We start from the raw sequence: 18,671 nt of genomic DNA, 5'->3' as shown, positions 1-18,671 counted from the left end.
CCTGCCCAGCAACAGCAAGATGGAGGCGTACAGCAGCCAGCTGGGATCTTTCCCCAGCTCCCAGTTTCAGTATGTCATGCAAGCAGGCAACCCTGCCTCCACCTCCTCCTCTTCACACATGTTTGGTGGCGGCCACATGCAGCAGAGCTCCTACAATGCCTTCTCCCTGCACAATCCCTACAACCTCTATGGATACAATTTCCCTGCTTCCCCCAGGCTGGCGGCAAGCCCAGAGAAACTCACCACCTCCCAAAGCACTTTACTCTGCTCTTCCCCCTCCAGTGGGGCCTTTGGAGAGAGGCAATACCTTTCCACAGGGATGGATCATGGGATGCACATGATCAGCCCTCCCTCCAGCAACCAGCAGACGGCGGCCGCCTGTGACAACAGGCAGTACGGAGCGGTCCAGGGCTCCTCCTCACAGATGTCTGTGCACATGGTCTAACAAGCCTTGCCTCTCCTTGGCATCGAAGGCAGCCAGCCCTTCATCCTTCCCAGGGGTGACCCCATCCCAGTACTCTTTTGCCTTCAAACTTATAGTGGAACTAGTATTGTAACAATAAACAAGAACATAAGCCATCTAGGTGTGTGCCCCAGAACCTTCTGGAGAGCTTCGACTGACAGCCATCGCCACTTGTTGTAGCCCAGGGCCTCCAGACTGGTAGCATCTGCTTTTTCTGGACATTGCAGAGAAGAGGGCATGACTTTAACAAGGAGCTGGAGAGAAGCAGCTGTATTTACTGTTTTATGCATTAACTTTAGGCAGTGTGAGCTTTCAGCGTGGAGGGATCCATTCCCTGTGCTGTCTCCTCCAAGTGTTGAAGAAGGGCAGTCTCCCAGGGCTTCATCCTCTGAAGCTGCACTGCCCAAAGGTCTAAAGACCTCCCTCTTCCCAGACAATTCCTTACTGCCAGAGTGGCTCAGGCCATTACTGAAACCAGCAAGGCCTGTGGGTCTTCCTTCCACTGTAGCACAGGAATGGCGCTGCAGGGCTGGAGCTTCTTCTGAAGAGGTTTCTCATTCTCACCATGGCTCTACCCAACCAGCTGCTTCTTTATGGAGGTAGAGCTCACCAGCATCCAACATGCAGATGAAGGTGGGAGAGAGAGCAGAGCAAAGTTTTAGCTCGCAAATGAGCCTCAGACAGAAGCGGGGATGGAACTTTGGAAAGGTGAATGGGGGGAGGGGGCTCAGCTCCTGTTGGCTTGACTGGAAGTAACGCAGCAAAATGGAATGGATGACAGCCTTTGTGGGGAATGTGTGTCTCCCACAGCACTCATCCCACTGGGAAGAAACTGTCCAGACTGAGCTCATGGGGAAGAGTGATGAGAAAAGAGAGCTCTACAGGAGTGCAGCTGACCTTGCATGCGAGAGTTGCCGTAGAAAACCATTAGCATTTCAGAAACAGTGAGGTTGAGTATTTGCCAACCTTCCACCTGCCACATGGTCTCTGTTTAACCAAATAGATCATTGCCTTTTAACATCTTCTTTTCTGTTTTTTTCCCTTGTTCTTTTTTTTTCTTTTTTTCTCTTCAAATCCTTTAAAAATAAGAAAACAATTGTAGCTTGGTGCAAGCTATGCATTTAAGTTGTGTGAAAATGCAAATACCAAATAACAGAATACAGATATTATTGAGAGTTGTTGTGAGGTGTTGTAGATAAATGTATTTATATGCCTAGTGGGGTATTCAATATTATGAATATAAAAGAGGGCAATAAAAATGGTATGTAAAATATGTATGAAGAAAAAGCTGTATAAAGATTTGCCCTATGCACGGAACTCTGTTTCTAAGTGCCAAGCACAGAAAGCGCTAAATAAATCTTTGCAATTGTTCCTTCTGTGTTCTTCTCTGTCTGTGAGGCTTCCTCAGTGGTTTTCTAGAGACAGACATTTTGAAAATACTGCCACATGTGTTTGCACAACAGAAAGGGTGACAATATGGTGCCAGATTGTGAAGTCCAGGCAATATTGCAATAAAAATAAAAATTCTGTCTTCTCAAGAAATTTTAAAAATTGAGTCCTTGGAGTTTGTAAGTTGTCTTCTTCACAGGAAGTGTCTCTTAAAAACAGCTTGAGTTGTTATTTTGATTATTGAAGAAGCTCTTCAGAACAATTTTTCACAGTCAGTACAGTCCGTGATACTTAAAAATAGCCATATAGTTTATTTATAATATAAAAATAATTCTAAAAGGCAATTTGGGGCTAGGTGTCAGTTTTTTATTTTATTTCTATAATTATTAGAATTATTTATAATTCTAATATGAGATTGAGACATTAATACTGAAAGCTGTGGGAGGCTGAAGCCCCTTTAAACCTGGCTGTAAGTTATGGCTGCAGAGTTTACAGCTTTCCTTGTGTCAATAAACTTCTTTTCCTCTGAATTGAAAAAGCACCAGAAAGGTAGAAAGACCTTTAAAGATCAATTCTGCAAGCATTTCTTTATTTTTGTTTTAACAAGGGAAGATAAATATACCAATGCCATTCCCAGTTCTGCGCTAGTCTGTCTGACTGTATTCTGGCTTTTACTGTGTCTAGCCTTGGATACTGCTGAAAAGGGTAGGGGGGATTATGGGTGGGGACAATCTGTCCTTCACCTCGTTGTCTTTTGTTTACCCCTAATAATGAATTATTGGTTTAATCTTGACCAGGGAGTTTTAGAGCCTTTTAAAAATCCTTTCAGAATCTTTCAGAAATGCCCTTCAACCTGTGCTTTGATGTTTGCTTTTGGGTTTAATTCCATTTTATGGCAACAGTTTCTACATGTTAATAGTATGTTGTATGAACCAGTATTTCCTTCTGCTGGCTCTTTGCATTAGATTGCTCTTTCTTATTTAATCAGTTGAATTCTTTGTGAGTCAGTCTGTATTTCAGCTAGAAGAAGAGACTCAACAAAATCAAAATCATTGTCTGTATCAAAATACACGTCTAATCTGGATTAAACAAAAAAAAAAAAGAATAAAAAAAGATCACTGGAAACAATAGCTCAAAAAGGTAAAACACATATGCAGGGCACAACTTCAATATTAGTGTGAAGAACTGGTATCTAAATTTCCACACATTTTAGTAGGAATCCATGGGTAAGAGCTTTAGAATGGTCACCCACACTGTTTAGCAGTGTGATCCTTCATGTTATTGAGTACATTTTTCCCTGATCCAACCATATTCTTCTGAAAATCTTACTGCATTAGTACAAATTGAAATTCCTTTTGGTATGAAGCATATTGACCCCAGGGTGAGCATTCATGGACCTTATTTATAGACATATTTATTTAACTCTTATGGGGCACATAAATAAAACTTAGATAGCTAGATAGTAGTTATTCCTTAGCGTTTTGTTGCTGCAGGGTCAGAATAGTCAGCATCAAAACTGAAAAAAATAGGAAAAAAATACAAGAGGCTTCCATGTTCCAAGATGTTAAGTTGTAAGTACACAAATAGTACTTGGTGTGAAAGTTGCACTGACAGTTTATGAGGATTAAAAACAGGGTAATAGTGAAATGGGAAAAAAAATATTGCACTTTTTCCTTGGCAGTCACTGTGCAAAGTGAAACCAGAGCAGTGTTTGGGAGGCAGTATCAGAAATAATGGAACAAATTTGTTAAAATTATTTATTTAGTGCTTGTTTAGGTGCACAAGGGTAACACTCCCCCGAGCAGATAACCTGCTTAAGGCCTTGACACCACCCCGGAAAGATGATGTAAGCATTATATTTGAAGTGGACCCAGGTGTGACAGGAGTTTCCTGTACAGCAGTGGCTCTTCTCCCCCTGCCACCCACGTATGGACACAAGGCCCTGAGCCATTTGCCACTTCTTACCGGGGCTTCCCAGAGAGAGGTGATAGCAGGGGAGAACGGGACAGACGCGCTGGGATCAGTGTGAGATCACCCAGGGTCCAGCTGGGCTGGTGGGCAGCCTGGGTTGCAGAACACACAGCAGCCAACCCTGGCAGACTCCCTTTCCTTGGGTGACTGCCCTGACCACAGGGCTTGGGAGCCCTCCTGGCATGGTCCCCTCTGATCCAGGAGCCCTTTGATGGCTCATTTGCACAGCATGTGTGTGTGGGAGGCAGAGGCAGCAGTGCTGCGGTTCCTGTCCCCTTCCTTCCTTCCCTACTTTACCACGAACATTTGAATGCTTTGGCCAGCTTTAAGCAGCTTTGGGATGGAAATTCTCACATGTTTCTTTAGAACAGACAGTGCAGGAGGGCAGGGACCTTGTTAATTTTCCCAGTGCTGGGAAGGCCACCATGTAACATCTCATTCAGAGAAGCCACACAAGGAACAGGTGTCCTGCATGCAAGCCCCCAACCACAAGTTTCCTCTGGCATATGGATGTTATGAAACACCAGAGGATCCGCCAAGAGCTGCAGAAGCCAGGGGCTCTCAACTCCGCCTCTCCTGGGCTGGCCCATTTGGCCTTAGCCCATGCAGGTTTCTGGTTTCCAGTCCAGGAGAAAAGAAGGCTCTGTATCTCCCGGTTTGCTGCTGCGAATTTAAAAGGTCAAATATCATGAACGTCTCTGAAGAAGTATCCCTTCGTAAAAGCTGAATCCAAGTCATAGAAGGAGTAATGGAAATCTCAGTGGAGATCCTTCATCTTACAACACAGGCTGTTCCAAGTGCAAACCTGACAGCTTGTTACAGAAATGAAAAGAATGGCACAAAAATAATCAGGGTGGGTTTGCAAGCTCTACAGAATTTATTTAGCTTCATTCCTTAGCACACTGACAGGCACAGGACATAAATATTACCACAGTCAGTACCGCTCAGCAATGCCGGGACGCTGCAATCCAGGGCAACACAGTGTTCCCGGAGGAAATGTAAGCACTATGTGCTAAAGCAAAATGTTCAGGGCACAAACATTAATGTAAATAAAGTTGTACAGGCTGTGACACTCTGTGAAGAATGTGAGAGGCTGGAAGCATTGCTGGTTTGAAACATTGTGTGTGTGTGTGTGTGAGGGGTAAGGGCAGGTCGGGTCTTGCCCTGGAGAGGGGATGCCCTGCCCTGTCCACCCTATTCCTAGGGTCTGTATCCCAGCCTGGCAGTGGCTGCCAATCCCTTGCACACCAGAGGCAATGCATTCCTCTCTGGAGTCCCTAATCCAGCTCCAAAAATGACCAGAAGTCCCACATGGAGGAAGGGCCCAGGAAAGCCAAAGGGTATTTAACCCAGGACATGCAGCAAGGACATGTCTTGACCCTACATCCTCTTGTAACTTCTATTAGCTGAACACTACAGGAACCAGGAGTGGTGGCTATATTTGTCCTTTTCTATGTCTTTTCTGTCTTTCTTTCTTTCTTCTTCTAATTTCCTCTTACAGGAATTTTGAGTAACTCAAAATTGAATGGACTTAGAGTTTGCTGAGTTGAATGGGCCAAGTTAATGCTTTGGGAAGTGTTTTCTATTTTTTGGGGCCCTACAAGACACTACAGCAAAAATTGCAGAAGATGATCTACTAGAGTGCCTCATTTATTACATACTGATTGAAGCTTTACTGAGGTCGGTGAGGGCTGACAGATAGCATCTGCCATAAAAAAAATTTTAGAGTCTTCAGATTATTTTTCCCCCCAACTAGAATAGCTGCATTGACCTAGAGCACCCATCCCACGTGGGATCAGCACTAGCAGATCAGCTTTGCTGGATGCTGCTTGTTGGGCATCACTCTAAATGAAACAACAACATGAAAATGCAGCCAAGGGCTGGGCAGAGGAATGTCTGAGCATGTCCATTGCATGCCACAGATGTAGTAGAAATGCAATATAAAAGCAGTGACAGGACTTCATGAGGAGGGTGCTGGTGTGGCCAAGGGACAGTTTGCTATAAATAAGCCAGTTCCTGTCCAGGGAACATCTGACTCCTTCAGTATTTTTTCTTCTATAGAGAGGCAGACTGCAGGAGCAAACTTTTTGGCCAAGTCTGTAGCCCAGCATTTTGAATCCACAGATGGGGTCATTTCTGAGAGCTTCTCTGTGGGTCGGCTGGGAGAGGCTTCTGTAGCCTGGTGCTGACCCACAAAACTCCTGCTGGAAAGGTGGCTCACTCCGTTTTCTCACTGCTTCTTATAGTTTGTGTGTAATTGCTATCTAGGAAACTGCATAGAATGTAACTAAAATCCATATAACTCCTTTCAAGGGTTACTTCTCCACAGTCACTGCTGCTTATCACCCCAAAGGCATAACATGGCCACAAATTACAGGAGTAGTGTACAGCTCTTCAAATATCATCTTCTTTCTGCTATAAAGCCCTCCAACAGTTCTAGCCTGTCTGAACAGAGGAAGAGGCTGGAAAAGAGCAGTTCCCATGGACATTGCACACTGTTGTGTTCCAACAGCAGTCGGTGAGTGTGGCTTCTGTGCTGGGCAGTGGTCAGCACCAGCTGATTTTGGGAGGAGTGATAAACCTCCACAGTGGGGAGAGTTGTGCAATAGCCCATTCTGGAGCACTGGGCTCGCTTCTTTTCTGACTCAGTGTGGAACTCATTGCGTGCTGTGGGGGAGAAGGATTAGGAGCGTGTAATTTTACACTGGTTGATGTTCCTACAGATGCTGTTCTTATTCCAGTAATGTTCTGAATTTGTTGAGCATTTTGGAAGTTCTGACATTGGATAGAGTGACTTCTGTGGACTAATCTCAGATGCTTCCAGGAGCAGTGCTAGGCTCTGTTTAGCTGGGTCCGCCCTTAAACATCCAGCACTGCGTGCAGCTCAGGGCACTGCCAGCAGAGACCATTGCCCTTCTTAGGATGATGGAGAGGGTGGTGCTGCTTCAGCCAGAAGCTGGTTCAGCTGTTAATAAACCTGGAGCTTTACTCACATAGTTATTGTCAGTGAAGGAGCCTGTGGCTGGGACTTCTCCCTCCAGACTACACTGATGGCAGCCCTGGGGACATTCTGCAGCACACACAGTCTTCCCAGTGTTTCCCCTGTAAGAATCAGGGGTGCTCAGTGACTTGCAGGGAGGTTGACACGGTCTTGGGTTCTTTTCCTACCTGAGCTGGTTTATAACATTTCCCTTAATGTGCAGTCAGGTAATTGCAGGTGAATACAGTTGCGTTAAGTTGGTGTAACCAACCCAGGGACAGGCACAAAGGAAAACTGCAGTCTCTGAGCTATATTAAAGAGATGATGTAGTTTAGTGATTGCAGACATGATGTAATCACCTGCATCTGTCTCTCTCAGTAAAGCTGGAACAAGTTGCAGTACAATTAACCCTGCATAAAATGGATTTATCCTGCCAGCCATCCAAGCCAGGGCCAGCACTGTTCTCTCTGGTTTATATTATGTTGCCATGCAAAAATCTGTATGTAGAAATACGAAGATTAGTTAGAAAGCAGCATGAATGCAGAGGGGTGTGGAAAAGCACTAGAGGAACAAGAGAGCAAGGTTGCAAAGAGTGGCCTGTACTGATAGCCAGGGACATGAACAATGGCAGTGAAACTGGTAAACTCTGAGGAATGTGTTGCTTTCACCCAAATCACAGCATGGGTGCCTCACCAGCAGAAACCCTGCAAGCAGCAACAGGAGAGTGGCAGTGAGACTGCAGTGCACTGCTGTGGCATTTCTCTTACTGTAACCCCAACAAGAAGTCTAGATTTGCTAGCAAGCCACCCAAACTGGGGAAGGAGAAGACAAGTGCAGCAATGTCACCCAAGATTTACAGTGGATAATTAACAAAAATTCAAAGTTTAAAGCTCAATATCAGTGACTCCTGAAATACAGACAAGATCTGTCCAAATGCCAATACATTATCACCAGTGAAAAGAAAGCCAGAAAATGAAGTTTCAATGGCAATCACTCCAGAATACTTGGAGACATACATTTTGCAGCTTGTGGGTTCTATGTGTGAGTTGGCAGTGTCATATTTAAAAAAAAAACCAAAATAAAAATCACTTCCACGTCTATACAGTATTGTACTTTTTTTACATGGGTTCCTACAGCTGTAGTATTATCCATAAAATACTCCACCTCCTAACTCTGTAAACGTTACAAAGTCAAGTTTTATAGGAGACCAAAGGAAACCAACACAAAAATTTGGTGAACTGAGGAAAGAAAAAAACCCCAAAGATTATGTAAAAGATTGGTCTTACATGAAGGAACCTGTATTAAAAAAAAGAAAAATATAAAGTGCGTGCATCCAAAACAAGAGATAATTGGCTATGGTCACATAGCAAAAGGAACAGCATAGTCTGAAAAGATATTCTATGAATAGCTCAGTTACTTTTAGATAATGAATAATAAGCTGCTTTCCTGCTTGGATGGATCCAAGGAGCTTGAGATGCTCTAGCTTCTGACCACACAGATAAAAATAATATCAACAGAAAAATGAACCTTTGAAAGGAAACACATTCACTTCTTCAGTGTGAAATGTGCTGTATTATATTTGTTGTTTACACTGTATACACTATTTCAGGCACTGTTTATCACAACAAATCATTAGACACAATTGAAAGCACACTAAACTGGTTACATTTCCTATACACCAACATAGATGGTTTTAGGCAAAGCCTAATTGTTCTTTCTTTATTTAGGGTGACAAAACCACCATGAAATGTTAGGAGTCATCTACTGAGATGTTGTCTGCCCCTGTGACTTGGAAAGATTTTTCCATCACTGCCATGATCTGGGAAGGAAACAATCTGATCCAAAGAACTTGTGGAGATAAAAATCTGTTTTGTAGTCATTCTTGATTTATCATGCTTCCTTTCTGTCAAAAAAAAATGAAGACCCTGACTCCTGTCGCAGGTCTACTCATGCAAAAATCCAAACTGGGGAACGAAATAATTCTGGAACCTGTGTTTTCCACCCCAAAGGACATGGTGGGGAGGTCCTGTAATGCCATAAGAGAAATATAGGGCTGCAAATATCTGCCTAACATGACCATAGATCAAGCTATCAAGTCAGGCTTATAAATAGTACAAAGTGACAGAGGAAGAGAGGTGGAGCAAGGTTTAGCTGTCATATGGCCTTAGTTCTCTGGCTTCTCCTTTCTAATATCAGGGCCATATTCACCCTGTGAGTGTCTGAGTGTGCCATGGTACCTGATGGGAAGGGATCCTCTGATGCCTGTCTCTTTCAGGCCTAAGCTGGTAGACTATTCCTCGTTCATTGCATTGGCACCAATGAGATATTGGTAAGAAATGCAGTCACAGCCTCATGCAAATCCACGTGACCCACATTCAGGGCAGCCCCTGGCACTCCCTTCCAGCAGTGCTTTACTTTTCATCCTATGCAAGTTGTGAAGAGAAGATAGAACAGTAAAAGGAAAATGCAAGGAGAATAATAAATTAAGTGGCTTTTCAAGCTGAATTTAGCTGTGGAACAGAGTTGCAGCTGTAAACCTTGGGGAAGTCTAGAGGGTTGATCAGTCCTGGGTGGGCTGTGGACCTTGGTGGACTGGATGCCCAGTGCTAGTGCCCAATACTTCTACAGCAGAAGGAGTGACAGCATCCATGTGTTGCCCTTACAAGGCAAGCAGGCATGCTCAATTTCAATTGAGCTTGAATCCAAGCCTAAAATATTCTCTGTGTTCGTCCATCCATAATATCTATGGTTTTTTCTCCCTTCATCTGTTGCCACAATTGTGTCACCGGGGGGTTCCTTAAACTCAGTTCTGCTCTACTTTTACCCATGTTTCCCAGAATGCTGGCAGCTGCAATATAATGAGATTATTTATGATTTCTAAATATCATCTTCTGATGTATCTCCCAGGCCAGCAAAGCAACAACCCAGCAAATCCCACTGAACCAGAGCTGCCTGTAGCAATCCCAAAGGGTCCAGCCATCCATTTCTATTTCCTGGTTTCACTGGTTTCTCACTGCACTTTTTCAGATTTCCTTCTGGACCTTTTTTAAAAATTATTTTCACAGCAATAATGGAAAGAAAAATGTTATGGCTGCTGGTGTTCAATCCCATAGAGTCAATGCCCACAGAGCCTTTTCCCCAGGAATATTTTGGTAGTGTACAGAGTAAAATGGAAGATCTGTCCTCAACATTGTTCTGGGACATGGACAAGGTGTCCTTGACCCAGCTGCTCCTGAGAGAGTGTCTGCAGTGACATGGGTGGATGTGGTCCCAAAGGTGTCAGGTCTCAGCAGCTGGAATATCTTCTATTTCTGCATTTCCTTCACTCACCTGCTGGGTGAAGGCTTTGTCTTTTCACACATAGACATACTTTAGAGTGAACACATTTCTAATGCAGTAAATAGAAACTCATCTCCTTCAGTGTAAGAATAAGTTGTTTGCTTTTCAGCAAATTTGTTGGGCATTTATGCCTATATACAGACTTGCATGTAACAACAAAAGAAAATCTTAAAATTTGTATTAAATTCCACTTTATGTTGATAAGTTTTTAAACACCTTTTTTTTTGCTCTGTATAGTCAGGGGAAAAGCCCTGTAATCTCCTTTTTGCAACAGTGCTTCAAAATTTATCTTCAGCTTTCCATGGCCAAAGCAGTTAGAGAATAACTGTGAAATCCCTGTAGCTCCCTTGCTGGTCAAAGCATTGTATCCCCATTTTACAGAGAGTAAACCAAAAAAAGGACTTGCCCTTGGCCATGTGTGCCAATCTCTGCTGCATTATTGCAAAACTGTGATCACTGGCATAAGCAATGACAAAAAGTCCCCATCTTTGCCAACTTGGCACTGTATAAAGGTAATGCAACTCAATTTATACTTTAATATTTAAGTCAGATGGAGGGAAGAGCATGCTGTGTGATGGCTGACACCACCAAGCACAGGTGTCAGGTCTGAGCTGTATTTTTCCCATCACTGTTGCAACACAACCCAGACACACAGGCTTAGTGGGACCAAGCTTAGTATTTTACCACTGACCCATGGCAAGGTGGTGGTGGAAGAATTTCCAGCTGAGGCTGCAATGCACAGGCAGGAAAACTTCATCATTGTGTGCTGCTCCAGAGCAGCCCTGCTGCTGGCCAGCAGAAATCTCCTGGATGCAACTCCTGGCTCCTTACGAGACTGTGGAGCTGAGAAGTGCACCCTGGAAACACAACACTTGTGCTGATGGTGCTCTGCAGTTTGGTTTGATTCTCCCTCTGTGTGTGGGTAAACAGAGCCCTGTGCCAGCAGCCACGTGTAGGTGCACAGGGAAAAAGAGGCAGTTGCTCAAACAATATGGAATGGAGGGCTGGGGAAAGGCACGTTGAAAATGTAAAGGACATTTATGTTAAGGGAAGGTGTGAGAACTGCAGGAAGAGCCAAATTACCAAAAAAAAAAAGTGACTACTTCAAGCAGCCAAATTAAACAAGACACAATGGGAGCCAACTTTGCCTCCCAGGCAAGCCCACACCCCAGAGTTCAGGGGGTGCTGGGGGGAGAACCATGTGTCCCTCTAGGTCTTATTTAACTTGGCCACGTGTAAGGAATTTTAACTCTTTTGTGACTTGCTGATTTCTACAGTACTTGATTATTACCATTTTTTTCTTTATTTCTGGGTACTTTTTATTCAATAAGTTTTAGATCCTTCCGGAAACAAATAATTTCTTTTGGTTTAAAAAAATAATCATTGGAGGCAAAGCATAAAGTCATTTCAGTCATAGTATCTTGGAAGAAAATAGATACAGTATTCTGGAAAGAATTTGAAATGAAAACACAAAGCCTGATGGGATTTAAATGTAGAAAACCAAAAATTGAGTCTTGCCTTCTCTTTTCCCTTCCCCTATCCATGAGGTCACCATTTCTCATCTAACAGACCATGGCATCTTGCCGGGATCCTGAGGCAGCCACCAGAAAAAATACTCTTGCTCCTGCAAGTACAATGCAGGATCAAACTAGCCAAGTGAAAATAATCAGAATGCCTTATTTGAAGCTACAAAGATAGAAACCTCATAGAACTAACAAGGAAAAAACATCCAGAAAAGGCAGGAAAAAAACTCTTTTGTCCCTCAAACATTTGTTGCCTAAGAGTTTGAGATTAGGTGAAAATGTGTGAAATAGTGTATGTGCACTGAAACTCGGCATTGCAAGTGGCTCAGTTGTAAAGGAACTGTGAGTGTCCATGTGTGCAGGGGGCACACGAAGAATGAGTGTGCATGTCCCTGAGACGTGGCAGACCTCAGTCCAACAAGTCCAACAATTAAATTTAATCCTGCTTGGAAACACTTCCTTGTGGCAGCCTGGCACTCTGAAGAGCAGGAGTTGGTGCTGCTGACGTGTCAGGTCTGCTGCTTCTGGGGCAAGTGACTTTTCTCCTGGCATCACTCATTCTGTCTGTGCTCAGACCTGAGGAGGTGCTCCTTCACTCAGCCCTGGCATGGTATGAGCAGGAGCTGAGCTTTGCGTCCCTGTAACTCTCAGCCCACATGAAGAAGAAGTGATCACTCTCTGATACTCTACTGGCCTCATTCAGCTACAGGTATTTACCTTTTTTATTAAACTGTGATGTTTTTGGGGGTATTTACCTTTTTTAATTAACTGTGATGCCTTTGGGGGTAAACCAAGAGCACGAGGGGAGCAGGGATTGTGAATGTTCCTCTTCCCTTGCAGATTTCTCTAAAGCAAGACCCTGCAAACTCAAAGGACCTTCTGGCAGTATTGATGGCTCCTACTTGCTCTGCCACAGCTCAAAACTGTAGAATATCTCAACTTGGATGGGACCCATAGAGAGCATCAATTCCAACGCCCTGCTCCTCTCAGGAATACATGGAAGCAACAATATTACTGAGAGCATCATCCAGATGCTCTTTCTAGAGGCTTGGCACTGTGATCACTTCCCTGGGGAGCCTCTTCTAGGTACTGACCACCTTCTCAGTGAAGAACATTTTCCTGACATCCAACCTGAATTTTGCCCAATGCGGCTTTATTCCATTCCAATAAGAGTAGAGTGGTGAACAAATATGTCAACAGTCACGGCTCACATTAAAACTTCTCCATGAAAGCAGCAATCTGCTGGTCCCTGGTGTTTATTTCAGATTCCAAAAACTGTCCAACTACACCTATCATAGAATCATAGAGTGGTTTGAGTTGGAAGGGACCTTTAAAAGTCATCTATTCTAAACCCCTGTAATAAGCAGGGACATCTTCAACTAGACCAGAGTGCTCAGAAACCTGTCAGACCTGACCCTGAATCTTTCCAGGCATGGGGCATCCACCGCTTCTCTGGGCAACCTCTTCCAGTGTTTCACCACCCTCACTATAAAAAACCCAAACAACAGGTCTGCCATATATCTAGTCCATATCTTCCCTCTTTTAGTTTAAAACCATTACCCCTTTTCATATTGTAACAGACCCTACTAAAATGTCTGTCCCCACCTTTCTTGTGGGCCCCCTTTAGGTGCTGGAAGGCTGCTATATGGTCTCCACAGACCCTTCTCTTCTCTAGGATCAACAGCTCCACCTCTCTTAATCTTTCTTCCCAGGAGAGTTGTTCCATGCCTCTGAAAACACAACTCAGCTTCTGGGACAACACGGGTAATGTGAATGCTTTAACTCTTACCAGTGTCAGGCACAGTTATTTTCAGTATTTTCTGAGTTATTTTGTAGTTACTTAAATCCAATGTGGACTTGAGTTGAAGATCCAGTTCAAAAATGTGTCCTTATGACAATTCTCCAATGCAAGAAAGAAGGAGAACTTACTACAAAGAAAATATTTTGCCCATTAGAAAGACAGATTTGTTGAATTTTGGATCTGAATTGTCCCTGAGGAAAACTGACAGCATGAAGGGCATGAAGTCAGTTTGGCTAGATGGGATAGTCCTCTGCAATAGGGGAAATATGCTCATCAAGAACATTCCTAGTATTCTACCCATACTATTAGGGATGTCCAATACCAAGGGCAGCAGCCCATGAGGTGCCCAAGGGCACGGGGCAGCAGGGAGGAGCACATCCCCTGCCTGGACACCTGCAGAGCTCTGTCTGAACACCATGCTCACTTAGCTGCTCAGGACAGGACAAGCTCCAGCTGTACCTGACAAGACTTCCAACCTACCCCAGAGTTAATCACATCATTCAGAATAATGTTGGGAAACTGCTCTGAATTTTTCCTGTCCAGTCTGAAAGCTTCCACCAGCCATGTTCTTCTCAGCTCCTTGGGAGCAGACAGTTTTCCCTGCTGTGCAATGCCATGCAGCACCTTGAAGCTGTCCCTGTACACCCCCTGGACTTTCACTCAGGTCTGCAGTTCTCCAGTGTCCCTGAAAGCCAAATGATTTGGATTTCATTATTTTCTCATCCTCTGTTGCTCCTCGTGTCCTGGATCAGGTGGAGCTCCTCAGGCTTGCAGTGATATTCTCCTTACACCACTTGTGGGAATGCAGGGATGAGCACAGAGTGCCTGGCTCTGACACTGACAGATCTCATACTGCTCCCAGGCAGTTGCTCAAATGCTACAAAGATGAACCATATGGGCAGCCCCAGCGCTTGAGGCCATTAATAGGAATTTTTAAGCAACTGTGATTGATGAGGCAGCTCTTACAAGTCTGAGATCAATGAAAATGGAACTTGATCTTTTGAACCCAACTCCTTAATTTTTTTGTTCCTTTTTCTGCAGAGAATCCCATAAAACCATTTCTGTGCAGACAAAAGCTGTCTGGGACACTTCATGTGGATTTGTCATGCATTTTCCTTTTTCTTCCCCCTCCACCCTCTTTGCAGTTTCATATGCAGTTTGTTTTTGAGTCTTTCTCCAAGATTTGTACAGCTCAAGATTAGCTTTTTCTGTAATTGTAAATGGACATTGTTGTGAGGGTGGTTTTTGAGACTCATTATTTTTTCTTTTCTTTTCAGTTTAGATAATTTACTCATTATTATCTGAACACCAGGGAGAAAATACTGGTAAGGATAAAGAAAAACAAAAGTCATTGAGGAGAGAGGAAAGGCTGAGCAACCTTCAGGTGAAAGCAGAGAGCCCAAGCAAAGAACAAGAGAGAGGACCATGTCTAATGAGTCTTGAATTATCCAATATTGATGTTTTCCCCTCAGGATCTGCTGGACACAAATTAACAATAACTAAAACAGCTCCATCGTCCAACATTTGCTATCAGACTCTTGACCAACAGAGAGTTGTTCCCAGTAACTTTGGATTGAGACAGTCCTCGGCCAAGATGTCAATAGTCTTCCACAGGCTGAATGCTCAAGGAAATGAAAGCCTCTAAGAGGCAGAGGGTCACTCAGAACTAGAGGAGAATGAACCTTGAAAGGCAGAGGGAAGGGGCAGCTTCTTAAAAATCCAGGCAGGGAATTAGGGGGAGGCTGAGGAGTAGGGGCAGGGAGAGAGGGCCACATGGGGAGCTGTGTTTAGCTAAGGTCACAGCTTGGAGGCACATAGGAGGGTCCAGAGTGTAGGAGGGAGTGCAGTGACATGGGTGAGTTTGATGGAGCTTAGAGAAGCATGATGCAAGAAAGGAATGGTCCAGAATGAGGATGTGAATGGCAAAGAGCTGCAGAGGAGATGAGGGGTGCACATCATTGAGGAAAATTGTGAGAAAGGTCGAGGGAAGAGCCTTGGAGGGGTTGGGGCTGCTTCCCTGCTCTTGGTCGCCATTGTCAAGGAGTAAGGAACTCACAGAGCCCACAACCAACTTGGAAAAAGAGTCACTGAGGACATTAATGGGATTGGGAGCACCCAGTTCTTCATCAGCTTTCAAAAGTGCAAGAAAAATCAAAGATGTTCCCAGAACCCAGCAACACAGCTTGGCTCTAGACAGCTGGTCACCAAAATAACCTGTGAACTCACACAGTGTGACAGAAATTCCAATACACTCTCTCGTTTGCTAGCGAAAGAGTCAGACCTTTCTTCCAAAATACACCTGGGATTCTTCCTTACATTATCAGGTTTCCAAAACTAATCCCTGCAGGATATGACCCTTGGCAGGCAGAGGGGTGGGTGGTTACAGCTGCAGGTTAGGAATGGAATGACGGGTCCAGCCCACTCCTCTGGAGCTGGTGCCCACTTCTTGGGAGAAGGATAAGCAACTGCTAAGCAATGGGAAGTGCTCGTGCCCTCTCCAGACCTCAAACAGCCCAAAGTGTTCAAGCACTTTGATACATTCTAGCAGTGGGCACAGATCCATCTGTAGCTGTATGCCACCCAGAGATTTTTATCTTCAAATGGGCCCTTGGATGGTGTCACAACATGGGTGACTCCCAGGGCCTCTCCATGGTATTCCAGAGCACCCTTATCTCTGGCTTCCACTCCATATTTGACAATGTGGTATCCCCAGAGATGCAATCATGCTAGATGAGCTCTTCCATTAAAACCTTAATATTTGCAAAATTCAGTGCTCCCTCAACAGAAACATTACACTCATTTATCTGATGGTAGTGGCTCAGATGTGCTTCAAGCTCGGGAGTGTGCCAGTAGCAATGCTACAAACCTGAGTGGTTTGGGCTTCACAGTCTTTTCTTTGTAACTAATCCCCATGATTAACATTTTCCTTAGAAGCAGTCAGTGGAGCAGTGAGGAACACCAGCCTGGCAGCGTTAGAAACTGGAGCTAGGTCCCCAGAGAGCAGATGTAGGCTGACACAGACAGGGCCAGCCTCTCACACCCACACAGGGCTCTGGCCACACAGCTTGGTGTCACATCCAGCTCAGAGTGACAGCTTCGAGAAGTGAACGGCCAGCTCAGTTGCCGCTTCTTTCTCAGACGCTGCCTGTGATTACTGAGGCTGCCAAAAGCCACAAGAAGGCAGCCAGATGCCCCCCTCCCTGCATGCTGGCAGGGTTGTCTCTTAGGAGCACCTAGAGAAGCCCCCACATCCCTAGGTCAGCTGCAGCACAGGGCTAAGCTTTACCAGGAGACCCAAAACAGCCACCCACTGCCCTGTCTCACCTCCCCTTGCAGACAGTTCCTCAGCTGGGCACTGCTTGAACCCAGCTGGGTGTTTCCTTCATTAGAACACCAACAGGGTCTTACACAGTCTCTGTGACTGCTCATATTTACCTTTTCTCTATCACCAACATCAGGGAATGCCTAAATGTTTGCAGGGAATTTCCTTTCAGTCTTGCTCTCCCTGAACCCCTGCTTATTTCTTTCATTTCTATCTTTTATTTCACTTTTAAAACTTCCTTGAAAATGACACTGACTCTTCTACTTATAGCCACTGCTCTGGAGCTCAATCAGCCTTGTTGATCCCCAGCTGCAAGTGACAACACTTCTCACTCTTTTATATATCAGCTTAACAGCCTGATAACAACTGGGCAGGAGAGGATATTCCTGGCACTCTGAGCACACTGTGCAAGGCTTGTAGTGTGGCACCAGCTCTACTTTGCTGTCTCTTGCTCCTGAGCTGTTGCCTTCTGACTGCTTGAAAATTACTTACAAGGTTCATATGGTCCAAATTAGGTGAATGGCTGAACACTCATGATGCTGTAGGTTACTTAAAGGATTTTGGTCAGAATTTTAATATTTCATTGTATGCCTGCAAACTCCTGAGATTTCTTAGGAAATAAAATGCAAGTTTTGCAAACTACAGAAATGTTTCATCAGCTGAGGATCTGAACCCTACTTCCAAGCTCATTTAATACCTTTTGTAGCACACTGTGGTTCATACAGATATAAGGCAAATGTTTTTTACAAAAACATTGTTCCATTCTCAAGGGCATTTCTCCATTTTCATGTGCTAGTTTAAGACTGAATTATTCTTCAGCCAGTGTACATTTTCATTAGGTGTTCCTTTAAAACACATGCTAAGCATCTATGGGACATTGCCATTATCTTGGGTTGCAGAAGATGTTATGTGTATGAAAATATCCATTTTGAGCTCTGCCTGGCAGGGCTATCTCTATTCCCAGTAGTTCTTTTCCAATCCATCTGAAGAGCTTCTCTCCAGCCACTGTCCCTACTCTTAGCCTACCCACATCTGCAGTACTGGCCCTGCCCTCCTGCTCCACCAGCTCTGCTCCTCATCACCAAAGCAATGCTCGAGCACGTTCCAGAGCATGTTTGGTGATGTGAGTTGCTGAAGGACAGGCAAATGCTGCTCCTGGTGTGCAAACTGTTACTGCACTCTACAGCGCTTTCTCTTAGAGCTGCTGCTAAGTATGTGGGTTTGGTGATGTGAGTTGCTGAAGGACAGGTAAATGCTGCTCGTGGTGTGCAAACTGTTACTGCACTCTGCAACGCTTTCTCTTAGAGCTTCTCACTTTCTTTTAGAGCTGCTGCTAAGTATGTAGGCGAGACTCAAAAAGCTTAGGGCAAAAGTCTTGGTTCTCTATTCTCCATTACCCTAGACCCCTGACCTGTGTACTGTTTTGGGGAGCTGTATTTTTTGTCTCGGAAGTCATCCTTGCAACTCACAGTTTCCTGTGTAAAAAAATTTATTCTTCTCTAGGTCTTCATTCTTTGAGTCCCCAGGACTCCCAAAGGGAATGCTTTTTCAAAATGCCTTTAACACTTGGACTGTCCTTTTTAAATTTTAGAGAAGGCTGGAGGCTTTGCCAGCAGTTTTGCTTTCCCAGCATGAGCCAAACATGCCTGCCAGATTTCTCAAGAGGGGACGTAAGATTTTCCAATTTCTAAATAGGCCAATGAAGCATTAAAATATCAAAATGTAAAATAAATGTGTTTTATGAAAGGATTCTCTGTTGTCAAGGAAGGAGGGCTGGCTAACACCTGAGGGTGCCAGGAACTTCTCTGCTCTGTGACCTGAGGCCTGCGGGAAATGACCTTTACCAGCCTGGAGGCACAGGAATGAGGTGGTGCCAAACTTCC

General features: G+C 44.3%; 1 protein-coding gene across 1 annotated transcript in view; it reads left to right on the top strand.

Annotated features, from left to right (window-relative positions):
• TBX15 (T-box transcription factor 15) overlaps positions 1 to 1,834 on the top strand; it is an 89,267-nt gene extending 87,433 nt beyond the window's left edge. Inside the window, exon 9 of the mRNA XM_005420586.2 lies at positions 1 to 1,834. This exon is cut by the window's left edge and continues 26 nt beyond it. Coding sequence (XP_005420643.1) covers positions 1 to 445 — 445 coding nt within the window. The 3' untranslated portion in view covers positions 446 to 1,834.
• Positions 1,835 to 18,671: the final 16,837 nt, after the last annotated feature.

Source organism: Geospiza fortis, unplaced genomic scaffold, assembly GCF_000277835.1.
Source record: "Geospiza fortis unplaced genomic scaffold, GeoFor_1.0 scaffold1, whole genome shotgun sequence".
NCBI lineage: Eukaryota > Metazoa > Chordata > Aves > Passeriformes > Thraupidae > Geospiza > Geospiza fortis.
This window is presented reverse-complemented; position numbering and strand designations above follow the sequence as displayed.